The sequence below is a fragment of the Mytilus edulis genome, chromosome 2 (genome assembly GCF_963676685.1).
Source record: "Mytilus edulis chromosome 2, xbMytEdul2.2, whole genome shotgun sequence".
NCBI lineage: Eukaryota > Metazoa > Mollusca > Bivalvia > Mytilida > Mytilidae > Mytilus > Mytilus edulis.
In genome coordinates this window covers 101,735,070-101,747,878 of record NC_092345.1, presented here as the reverse complement: position 1 = coordinate 101,747,878, position 12,809 = coordinate 101,735,070, and the positions used below count along the sequence as shown (strand labels likewise).

At 30.8% G+C, this 12,809-nt stretch overlaps 1 protein-coding gene across 9 annotated transcripts in view; it reads left to right on the top strand.

The window, feature by feature from the left end:
* The window catches only part of LOC139513727 (dynein heavy chain domain-containing protein 1-like), a 109,242-nt gene that overhangs the window by 23,970 nt on the left and 72,463 nt on the right, over positions 1 to 12,809 (top strand). For 5 of the 9 annotated variants that reach the window (XM_071302474.1, XM_071302478.1, XM_071302476.1 and 2 more), the window contains 10 exons: positions 523 to 720; positions 1,416 to 1,604; positions 3,470 to 3,713; positions 4,135 to 4,206; positions 5,684 to 5,719; positions 6,970 to 7,130; positions 8,152 to 8,286; positions 10,059 to 10,154; positions 10,707 to 11,067; positions 12,450 to 12,623. In XM_071302474.1, coding sequence (XP_071158575.1) covers positions 523 to 720; positions 1,416 to 1,604; positions 3,470 to 3,713; positions 4,135 to 4,206; positions 5,684 to 5,719; positions 6,970 to 7,130; positions 8,152 to 8,286; positions 10,059 to 10,154; positions 10,707 to 11,067; positions 12,450 to 12,623 — 1,666 coding nt within the window. The remainder of the gene's footprint in view (positions 1 to 522; positions 721 to 1,415; positions 1,605 to 3,469; positions 3,714 to 4,134; positions 4,207 to 5,683; positions 5,720 to 6,969; positions 7,131 to 8,151; positions 8,287 to 10,058; positions 10,155 to 10,706; positions 11,068 to 12,449; positions 12,624 to 12,809) is intronic. The other 4 variants (XM_071302482.1, XM_071302480.1, XM_071302479.1 and 1 more) reach the window with 2 other exon arrangements.

The following is a 12,809-nucleotide window of genomic DNA, read 5'->3' as shown; positions in this document are numbered from 1 at the left end:
AATTTAAAAAATTTCAGTTTTTAAGTTTAAGTTCTTAGACCACATTCATTCTGTGTCAGAAACCTATGTTGTGTCAACTATTTAATCACAATCCAAATCCAGAGCTGTATCAAGCTTGAATGTTGTGTCCATACTTGCCCCAACTGTTCATCAGGTTCGAACTCTGCGGTCGTATAAAGCTGCTCCCCATCTGGTTAGATACTATAATCAATAGGTCAACTATAATTGGTGTATGAAATGATTGTAAATGTACATATCTGTTTGTCAGGGGATTACTTGATCTTGACGTCATATTTATGGATCATTGACAATATCAAAACCTGCAATTTCCAGACTTTCAACATTAATTCAATCATTAGAACAGCAGTTGAGACATTTCAACAATGTGCACTCTTGTAATAAAATATATAAACAGGATGTAAATCAGCAATAGTATTAAATTTTTCATGAATTAAGTGAAATAATACAAACATTTCTGTTCATACCACATTATATTTATTAATACATGTATTATATTGACAGATCCGAGATAAATTTTACCATGTCCAGAAACAATTACACCAGGCTAGTAAGTGGAGAGAGGCTATTGTAGGTGAACCATATGATTTGACTTTCCTAAACGAGATCACAGTCAATATAGATGTACTGCAGGAGTTATGGAAGTATATTGAAGTCTCTAGACATGCTATCAAGGACTGGAAGCAAATGCTTTTCAAAAAGGTAAGATCTTATCAAAGTTATATTTACAAGGAACCACATTAGTAGAAGAAAAAAGTAAAATCATAAAAATACTGAACTCCAAGGAAAATTCAAAATGGAAAGTCCCTAATCAAATGACAAAATCAAATAATAAAACAATTTATATATGAACTAGTACTTTCTTTTTCTCTTTTTATAGTTTGTATTTCAATATTGTTTTTTTTTTTTGCTGAAATATTTCACCATAAATTATGAGGTCTTCTTCCTTGAATAAAGATTTCAAGAGAAAAAAAATTGAAGAATCAATTATGTTCATGTTTTATAATAGAAAAATATACTTTTAATTTGCAAGTTGGTATCAAAGGTCATTAGTACTTTGACCTGGCCATACATTCCAATAAAAGGAGAAGTATATTTTGATGTGGCAGAAAACCAACAACACAAGTGTCTATACAATATGCTCTTCATCATCCTGAGTCTGAAACCCTAGTGAAAAATTAATCAATAATAATGAAAATCTGCCACCATCACCAAAATCTCCAAATAATTAGATACAAAAACATATTAGGTAAGAAACTACTGATAAATGTTTTCATTACTTTGAACAGGCACATGTAAATGTTTTGAGTTTGTTATATACTTTGCAAACATTTTTAATAAATATTTTTCCTCTAAATACTTGAATAATGCTACATGATGTATACTGATGGTTACAGATGAATATAAAGAAGGCTTTAGAGAAAGTGATTGAATGGCAAGCTGCAGCAGCTCAACTTAAACCTTACCTAGATAGAAAATCTTCTCTTCCGGAGGCAGAAAAATTACTGAGTCATTGGTTTACATCACTCAATGAATTCAAGAAAGATCTACCGATACTTCATAAACTAGCCAATGATGCTTTGAAGGTATGTAGATCAACTGGCTGATGATGCCTTAGACATGTGTATATTTACCAATAATTCATAAAATAGCTGATTAAGCCTTAAATTAGTCTGCCAGTCTTTAAAAGGTGAATTGCCAAATAACTAAGGTAGCTGGGGTGCCTTCCTCCATCTTGGATTTTAAAAAAGCAGACAACAATCTGTCTAGATCTTAATAGGAATGTTTAGATTTGGCCAGTAGTATGTATTTTATATGTAAAACATTTGGTGTCAATATAGTAAGTATGTGTTTTATCATATTTACAGCTGTATTTTACAAAAAAACATAATTTTTGGTTTGATTCACTTTTTTTCAACTTTGCCATTTAAGGTGTAACACCACTAATTCAGGCCCGGCCAGAAAGCACATACCAGAAAGTAGTACATATTCAACACAAAATAGTTTCTACGCATGGACATAACTTTCAATATATTTAGAATATTTAATTAATTTTGGTATCAAATGAAAGCTGCATGACTGGTGATCATTGCAGAACAATTTTTGACTGATAAATTTGAATAATAAAAAAATGGCATAAAATTTAAAAAGGAGGGTACATTTTGCCTTTTTGTCAGATCGGAAGTACCTGTTTTGGTACATCCGAAGTTCCGGGAACCAGTTCTTTCTTATATGCAATGTAAGGTATGTTGATTTTTTCAGTACAGGACACCAGAAGGTGTTGCTTTGACATGCAATGATTGTCACTTTATTTGAACTTAAGATAAAAGAGCTGTGACCACTCGAAATTGAGGAATTTAACATAGAAAGCAATGGGGCCATTAATTAGTGGTGTACTTCCTTAAGATCATTTAAGGGGAGGTAACTCAGATATAAGGGGAAATAATTCTATAACTCTAATTAAGTTATATTTGCAATAGAATATGTTGTGAATTTACCTATTTTATTGTGTAGCAAGAAAACAAGTCCAGTGACCCAATTTTTTTTTAATTTATCTGAGAGCATATTATAAAGAGCTATTTTTTCATATTCATCTTTAAATTCTTTGGATGTATTTTTTTTTATCAAACAATATTGGGTTTTCATGCATACAAATTCTGACAATTTTGCACAACCTGTAGCCATGAAAAAAGCCTGGTGACCCATAAAAGGTCATTATATTATTGAAAATTACATGATGTAATTTATAAATTATATTATGACAAATTATTAAAAATTTCACTGGTTTTTGTCGAGCTTGGGACTTTTGTCGCAGAAAGCTCGACATAGGGAAAGTGATCTTGTGGCGGTGTCTACAGCCGAGGGGTTAGCTTACTTCTTAAAAGCTTTATATTTAAGAAAGTGGAAGACCTGGATTGCTCATACTTTGTGTATGGATGCTTCATGTTACAAAGTTTCCATCAGTCACATGTCCAATGTCCAAAAGTTAAGATTTTTTGTAATGTTAAATTCTCTCTTATTATAAGTAATAGGATAACTATATTTAGTATGTGCGTACCTTGCAAGGTCCTCATGCACGTCAGACAGTTTTCTATTCTATTGGGGTGTAAAAGCGTTGACTGAAGTACATTTTGTATGAAGCACGGAAGCGCTTCATTCTAAAAATGTACGCACGGTCAACGCTTTTACAACCCTATAAAGTTACAAAAAGAAGCATTCAATACTTATAATTACATTTTTTAGCCATGATCATGAAAACACGAATTTTATATATTTTATTATTTAATTCACCTGTGCACTTTATTGTTGGAGCACGTGTTATCATGAATGAAAAGTTGTATTGAGCAATGCAACTGCTTACGGAATAACATTTGATGTGCAGTTAGCCAATCAGAATAAAATATTATAATGAAACATACATCTAATGTAATTATTGTTCTCTTCTTTTCAGGAAAGACATTGGAAGGCCATATTTGTTGGCATGAATGAATCATATGATTCAGACAAACAGTTCACAGTATGTGATCTCTTGACCTATGACCTGGAAGAGAACGATCAGTTAATACACTCCATCTATCTTGGAGCTATAGCAGAATATGACCTTGAGTTGAAAATCAATCAAATAAGTAAATTCTGGGAAGAGAGAGAATTTAAACTAGCCAAACATATCCCAGATAGCGTCTTGAGTTCAAAAGGTAAAACAAACTGTAGCTGTTACCATGGTTTTATGCCTTGTTTCAGTTTTTAGTAGAAATTCTTACTGGGTGAAGGATTTTTAGTTTACTTTTTCAAATTTATTGAATTTTTATCTTTATTTTGAGATGAACAGACTTTGTTTGAACTTTTTGTTATTAGAAAGCATTTTAATCTTTTTTAAGAGTGATTCATTTGGTGTGAACCTTGCATATGAATGATGTACCGTATTTGAAGGAATCACCCTATTGTATCCCCCACTACATTTAACATATTGATCCCTTTGGACAATTCTTATTTACAAACAAGAAATAATATTAATTATAATCTGTATACTAAAATCACTTCCCCATTTTCATGTTCCCATTTAACTTGCATATAAATGACCTATCTATTTTACCGCCTTTCTTAATTGACCTATAGAACCAGAGTTGTCCTCAAACTGGTACACAATGCAAAATGATACTGTACGATATGCTCAAACTCCACCTACAGGTAAGAAAAGTGCATGCACTCAGCAACACGGAGGCTATTCTATATATCATAGTTGCTTTACGTAGTCACCACTGGTAAATCATGCATGGGAAACCTTGTCTTTAGTTGCAGGAGATTATAGACACCTAGGGAACAGTAGTTTACAATTTTGATTTTTCTGAAGTGGTTATGAAAATAGAATATATCATTTTTTTTAATGGTTAGTTTGCAATAAAATGAGTTCATACGTGAAAAAAGTTCTATATTATTGTATTTTATCATTTTATTGTTAAAAAAAAAACATTGAGAAAAATTAAAAAACGACAAGGATCCATGATTGGTCAAATAAAGAATTTCTATTTCTATCAAGTAAGTTTTACTACATATTAACTTTAAATGGTATAACTTATCACTCTCAGAATTCAAAATTGCAAACTTTGATACTAGTTGTGAAAGGGTTTTCAGCAAAAGATGTATTTCACAAGTAGAATTTCAATAGAACTCTCATTTCTAGGACTCTTTCAAGACTATTAATATGATTGATATCTTTAGTTGTTAAACAGATGTTTCTATTATTGATGAATACAGGGTCTATATTTGTTTTATAATTATTCACAGTATTCTTGTAATTGATATTCTGCTGTATATAGAAAATACCTCAGCTTTTCATTTTAATCATTGTACATATTTTGGATTAAAATTTGCCTATTTTTGCTGATTTCCCTAGTAATATGTAGATGTTGTTGAGGACTATAGATAAAGCATTTAAGACTGGTCAGTATATATATATATATATATCTCAAAGCAAACATTGCATGTATGTTGTATCAAATTGGTAATATATATGTATGACAGTGTTTATTGTTCAAGACTATATCAGTATTGGGACTGCATACATACTTTTTCAAAATATGCATGCACAGCTATGATGGGGAAATGTGAACAATATTTAACTGATAAAAGAAAATACAGGAATAATTCACTGGCTATCATATCAAAATCAAGGTTACTTATCTAAAAAATAAGAGTTTTCTGGTATGATTGAGGTTTTGAAAAGTTCGGGGCTTGGTATAGAGCAGTATTGTCATTTGCACAGTTAATATTAGATTTCTGGGTAATACTAATAAAGTACATAGATGTAGATAGTTATTGTATAGGATCAAGAAAAACAGCTCAGTGTAAATAATTTTGTTGGTAACATTTCATCTAAAAATGCTGAACATAAATATTCCTTTAAAGTGTCACTGAAAACGAAAAATTTTGGCAACAATTTATATGTATTTTAGACTTAAGAAGGATGCATGGAGATTTTATTTTCAAAGAGTTTTAATACGTTTAAATAAAAAGTTCTATAAATGGAAATCCAGTATGACTGGTACTTTGTTTAAAAGTAGATATAGAAGAATAATGACCATCAAAAGTATGAAGAACGAATGTGTATTAGATACATAATATAATTGTAATTGTACATAGTGTAGTTTTACTTTGTTACTAACAGAAGCTGAACGTGAATTGGACCTTCAGAGCATTGCTGGTAATTATTGTGTGATATCCCTCACCCCTTTTAATATTACCAGGTTGTAGGTATAATCCCATAAACATTTGTTATTTAATTGTTGTCACAAGAATTATTTTATGTACATTGTTGTTTTGTTTCAGATTTTGTTAACACTCTTTATCTTATGTGCCAAGATAAATTTTTCCAATTTTTTTTATAACAGTTTATGTTTAAAAAAATCTTTTGAAAAAAGCCTTCATTTTGCTGTTTAAATGATAATGAGATAAGTTTTGTCCAGAGTTGTTCTGTATGAACACATTCATGAGTATGTTTGGGGCATATAGAATTACTTTTGGTCATGAAATAAAAAAAAGTTGTTGAAAAAAAATTATAGATAAAATTTATTATGGCACTGTTTTGTTCACAATAAAAAATTCTTATCTTTTTCTGTCTGTTTTTTTTCTAAATCTAACTTTGATATTCTTTGTTTGTCTGTTCATATTTTTTTTAAATCTGACTTACTATGCAAATAGTGTACTACTTTATCTTGCTGTTAGAGACTTAGCATTAGATGACTTATCAAATAGCTACTCTTGGTACAAAAAATTACAACAATAATTTCATTATGAAATGCAGAACAATTATAGAATTGGTAACTCAGTATTTATTTTTGAAATAAGTAATTATAATCATAATTGAGACATTCCAATGAAAGCCATGTATTGCAATATTTATTTTTTCCATTTATATAAAAAGAAATTTCACAACAATTAATTGTGTATGCCGTTTGTTAATGGGGCTTTTAATATTTATGAATTTGGGATGGATTTGTGTTTAAACTAATAATTCATTACCATTTTAAAAATCATACAATATGGAAAGGTAACAGGACAATGACCCAGTACAATTTCATTTCCATTCACATTTTAGAAAATAAAAAAAAGATTTTATATGAAGTGAAACTTATGAATAAAGTATAAAATACATTTAGTAGAGAACAGAACTAACTTCTAATAATTTAACTGCCTTCAGATCATTTAAAAGTTTATTGTGTTATATTGATACCAAGATGTTAATATTGCTTTTATTTCTCTGTATATTCTATAACTTATTTAGGAACGATCATCTAATTATACTTGGAATATTTCTAGTTTACCATATCTTTCTTTATTTTAACTTGTATTTTCACATACTGGGTAATTCTTTTGTAACTCTGATATTAACGGGTATTTGTTTTACAAGCGTTCTGAATCTTCCAAATAACTTTAGTATTTGTTCGATTCTAGAACCTCCCAAGAAGCCATCAAGTCCACGTCGGCGTACAAAGTTAGAGAAGTACCGTCAAGAAAGAGCTGCTGCTTTGGCAGGAACCCCTAAAGGAATGAATGTTGCTGAAGATGATTTCTATAAACTTATTGAAGTAGATGAGCTCAAATATCAGTTACAGGTAAAGAAAATTCAACTATGAAGATAGAAAAAGTGTGCCATGCCACCATTGTAAGAGGGTAGTAATGCCCTTTACCATCAGGCGTCAAACTGTCATACGACTACTGTTAGAGGAAAATTAGTTAGAATTTTACTATGATTTGTTTATATATCCTTATCATGATTCATCAGAGGTCTCTAATAATTATCATTACCATAATTTTGAAAAAATGAACGTGATTTGTCAAAACAAGCCGATTATTTATAAAAGAAAGTGTACATTTTATTGTCATGCACCAAAAATTACAATTAAAGTCATGTGGCAACAATTTGTACCTTTATTCGTCATGAAGATACCCCATTACAAAACCTCTTGCAATACCACTTTTAAGTTTGTCAGTTAATATTTATTATTGAGGAATAGTTTTTTTAAGTCATTCCATGATGTTTGCTTTTTGGCCTAAGTATTTTATACCATTACTTTCTTTATTTCAGCAAAGTTAGCTTAATTGAATATTTTGATATTATATTTATATATGTGGTAAATGGACAGATAGTCACAGGACATAAATTCACAAATCATATAGGACAAAATGTCCTAGGACAAAAAGACAAAAAGTCTTGTGAAACTGTTAATTAGCCTTGATAAATGAAAATTTATTCAATGTTTAACATACAAAGGATATATTTCTTGGCGTCATGAAGCCGTTTACTTTGACATTTTGTTTTTTTTAACAATTATTTGATCATTATTAATATTTTTTGAATAAATTTTAGTTACAAAGTTGATGTATATATTATAGTTCAAGAAAAATACAAATTTTTTTTATTTGAACAAGTGTTTTCCTATTTAAAGAAAAATAATCTCAAAACTGAACTGTGACTTTTTGTCCATGACTTTTTGTCCATGACTTTTTGTAGGTAACTTTTTGTCCTGTGATTTTCTGTCCTACAATTTTGTATGTAAATATACATAAAACAGACTCAATCCAATTGATAGAAAAATGGACTCATATTAGTAACATATTGACTCTTTGTTGTAGGATACTCGTATCAGTATAAAGGGAATGATGCAGTCACCTTATCTGGGGGACATGAGACATTCTGTAGAATTCTGGAACAGTTCTCTACAACAGGTGGAAGAAATTACAGATCTTTGGTTCACCTGTCAGAAAAAGGTACGATATGATAGGCTTGTTGTACACAGCCAACAAAATAAATATCTGTCATGTATTTCATCTGGCTAAGAAACGTATGAAATAATTTGAAAGTGGTTTACCTGGAGAAAAAGGATATTGAAGACCTATGGCTCACCCTTTAGATTAAAGATAGATGAATAAGATTTATCTACTTTCTGCAACCTAACCACTTTGAAATCTTTAATCCAATTTGCATAAATATTTTTTTTTGTCAGAAGCAAGTGAATATTTTTGAAAAGTTTAATATCTTAATTGTATTATTTAACATTATCGCTATTTTGTGCATTTTTCCTTTAATCTTTTTTTTTGAGATAATTTTCATATCATGCTTTTAGCTTGAGATGGAAAATTATCGCTAGAAATAAAGAAGGCAAGTGGCGTTGCTAAGGAAATTGACATTGTCGTCATAGGCAAAATAGCGATAAACAGATTATCATTGGTCATCATCTTAATTTGATTGCTTTTTTCGCGTTTGCCATACCGGCTCAAGGGAGAAAATCAATCTCGTTGAGATGATCAAGGATCATCTATAAATACATTAATGAAAATATTTTAAATATTATAGAACTTTAAACACATTTTATTGTCAATAAAATTGAGAATGGAAATGGGGATTGTGTCAAAGAGACAACAACCTGACCATAGAAAAAACAACAGCAGAAGGTCACCAACAGGTCTTCAATGTAGCGAGAAATTCCCGCATCCAGAGGCGTCCCTCAGCTGGCCCCTAAACAAATATATACTAGTTCAGTGATAATGAATTCCATACTAATTTCCAAATTGTACACAAGAAACTAAAATTAAAATAATACAAGACTAAAAAAGGCCAGAGGCTTGACTTGACAATGTTAAGCCTGTGACTTTTGTAGCAAAAGCCAGACATTGCGATCCTACATTCTGTTGTGGGCAGCGGCGTCCACAAATATTTACTCTGTGGTTAAAAATTTTTGAAATTTTAATAACTTCCATAAACTATCCTGGTTTTTGTCAAGCCTTTTACTTTAGTCGAAAAAGCGAGACTAAACGATCCTTCATTCTGTCGACGGTGGCGGCAGCGGCCACAAATATTCACTCTGTGGTTAAAGTTTTTGAAATTTCAATAACCTTCTTAAACCATCTTGGAGTTCTAGGAAACGTGGACAGAAGCTTGTTTATGATCATAAGATAGTATCCAGAAGGAAATTTTGTAAAAATAAAATTCCATTTTTTCCGTATTTAACTTATAAATGGACTTAGATTTTCTGCCAGGAAACAACACATTCACTCTGTGGTTTTAAAATTTCAATAACTTTCTTATACTATTTTGGATTTGTACCAAACTTGGACAGCTTGTTCATGATCAAAGGCTAGTATCTACAAGGAAATTTTGTTTTCTTCCAGTAAACATTAAATTCAGTCTGCAGTTAAAAGTTTTTAAACATTTATTAGATTCATAAACTATCCTGGATTTTTACCAATTTTGGACAGAAGCTTCTTACAATCAAAAGATAGTATCAACAGGAATATTTTATTGATTTATTTCCTCATTTTTGTTGAGCATGCGATTTACAGAAATAGTAGGCGAGACACTGGGTTCCACGGAACCCTTATGAATTTTTTTACCACACTTGACCAGAAGCTTCTTACAATCAAAAGAGGAAAATTTTAAATATTTTTTTCCCCCATTTCTGTTGAACCTGCGACTAACAGCAAAAGTAGGAACCCTTACAAATTTAATTGATACTTTACAGAATTTATAAATTCTTTTTCAGTGGCTATACCTTCTCAAAGTATTTGAAAAGCCTGATTTGTTTAAAAAATTTGGTGGACAGAATTCAAAGTTTGAGAATGTTCACAAACAGTTCAAAGTAAGTTATTTATCTTTAAAATCATATGAGTATTGTTTGAATGCATTAGAGCTTGTTGATGTTTTATATTTTCTTTCCAAAGTTTACTATTATTACAGAAGTTCAATTTTAGTGAATATAGATTTGCAATATTTGCATGCAGTGCAAATTTCTGTAGAATTATATATATATAATGTTTGTTTATACAGACATGGTACATCAGATGAGTTTATTGTGAAAGCCTCAAAGGAGAATAGTGTTTGTGACACTTACCCTCTTGAGATTATTATCAATATTATAGAGGTCTGTATACATACAGTCCTTTGTGAAATGCTTACTCTTAGTTTTATTTTTCCTTTTTCTATAAAATGTGCATTGATGATGGCAATCGACGGTAACATTTGTGGATACCTATGATTTTAAACAAGGTTTTTTTACATTACACTGAAATTCATACATATAATTTGTAATAAAAGTATTGTATAATGAAAATTTTTAAGCATTTAAATGACTGTCTTTTAGGATTGGATGAGAGTAGTTTCCAATGATTAAATGACTGTCTTTTATTTGTAGGATTGGATGAGAGTAGTTTCCAATGATTCCAAAGTTTTAACTGTTGTCAACAGAAAGCGTGGAGAGAAAGGTTATCGACTATTACAGGGAGATAACCTCCGCACATTATTTCTTGGTTTGATTCAGTCTAAAGAAGAAATATTAAAGGACCTAGAAACACTTATGGGACTCTCTCGTATGGAGTTCCCACGTCTATATTTCATCAGCAATGAAGAACTAGTGGAGGTTCTGGGTATATCTAGAAACCCTAAAGCTTTGCAGGACTGTGCTATGAAAGTTTTCCCTGGAATACAAGATCTTAGTTATGCATTACCCTCTGGCATAGCAAGCATGAATACTAATTTGGATTTTGCATTAAATGGTAAAGATTGTTTGTCTAAATAAGTTTTGTATTTAGGAATGTTTATTATATAACAGGTACAAATTATCAAATAATTAACAATATATTTCAGTTCAGTAGCCGAGTAGGTAAGATGATATAAGTCACATGAGACACAGTAGGTCAGGGCTTCCAAAACGGTTATATATTCTGGACATTTGATTAATGTCCGGTAAAAGTCCGGCTGGGCAAAGCATGAAACGGTCATATACATTTTAGTTTTCAAGGCTTTTTCGGTCATTTTAACATAAGTCAAGATCTTTTTGACCCAACCTTTTGCCTTTAACATCTACACATTTCCGGTCATAAAAGTGACATGATGATTAATTACTATCAAAACAACCTCTACTTCAATACTTTCTAATTTTAATCAAGGCTAATTAGTTGTTGGACAGGTGATATCTACCTGTTCAGTTGACAGGTAAACTATGTTCAGTACCGGACATCGTATAAATTGATTGGTCTATTCACAATTATTTTCTTACATTTCAGCGGTTTGTAGCTCATTGATTTAGTCCAAAAGATTAAAATTATAAGAAATTAGTTTATCTACATGATTTGATAAAAAAATTTAAAAGGTTTAAATGAAAAATCGTCAGAACTACGTCGAATGAACTAGAACACGTGTGCGCATGTGCAAAGGTGGGAAATGATAATTATGCATCCTTTATTTCTTCAAAATGCTAAAATTATCATTGATACCTGTATCTTAACGTTCATTTCAAGCATTTTGTTGAAGAAATAACGTGGAAAGAGCTTCTTCACTCAGTCATGCTTTGCAAACGTACACGGATTTTACGTATCCGTTTACGGTCCATGTTTTACCATTGTCATGTCATTTTGCACAAATAAAGAGTCTATGGCAGATATGAGCACGCTGATGTGCACACTTTGAATGATACACTACCAATTTAACAGTTTACATCCAAACATCCAAAACAAAGTAAAGTTTAAAATCGTTTTTTAATCTAATGTCATTATCATTGGAATGGCCATCTGATTACCATAATTGCCTTTTGTGACTTAGTCTTAAGGGATTAAAATCGGGATCCAATATAAAATGTCCGGCTGGCTCAAATGTTTTTTGGAAGCCCTGCAGTAGGTAAGATGATACAAGTCACATAAGACACAGTAGGTAAGATGATATAAGTCACATAAGACACAGTAGGTAAGATGATATAAGTCACATAAGACACAGTAGGTAAGATTATATAAGTCACATGAGACAAAGTAGGTAAGATGATATAAGTCACATAAGACAAGAGTCAAAAGATAATTGTGATTATTTAGATACAGTTAAAATCATTTTAATTTAATATTAATTGGGATTTCACATTTCAAAAGTTGTTTTATTATCATTTCAGCTGACAAATTGGAGTTAACTGGAATGAAGGGATTATTGGAAGAAGATGTACCATTCTTTGTCAGAGTACAGGCACATCAGAAGGCAACCAAATGGCTTAAATGTCTGGAACAGAACATGAAGAATACCATGACCGTTATCCTTCAATGCTGTGTACAAGCCAGGATGGAAGAAGGTATTAAAAATGATTGTTATAAAATATGTCATTTTATATAGAAACCAAAATGGAGGTTTTTATGCCAGGATCAGTATGGTTAACTTCTAGTAAAATTAAAACTTTTTGTGTAACCCATTCCATATATTTTTTTCTGTAGATATCAGACCAAGGGTTAAATTGTTTATTGTAAAGGGAATTTACCTG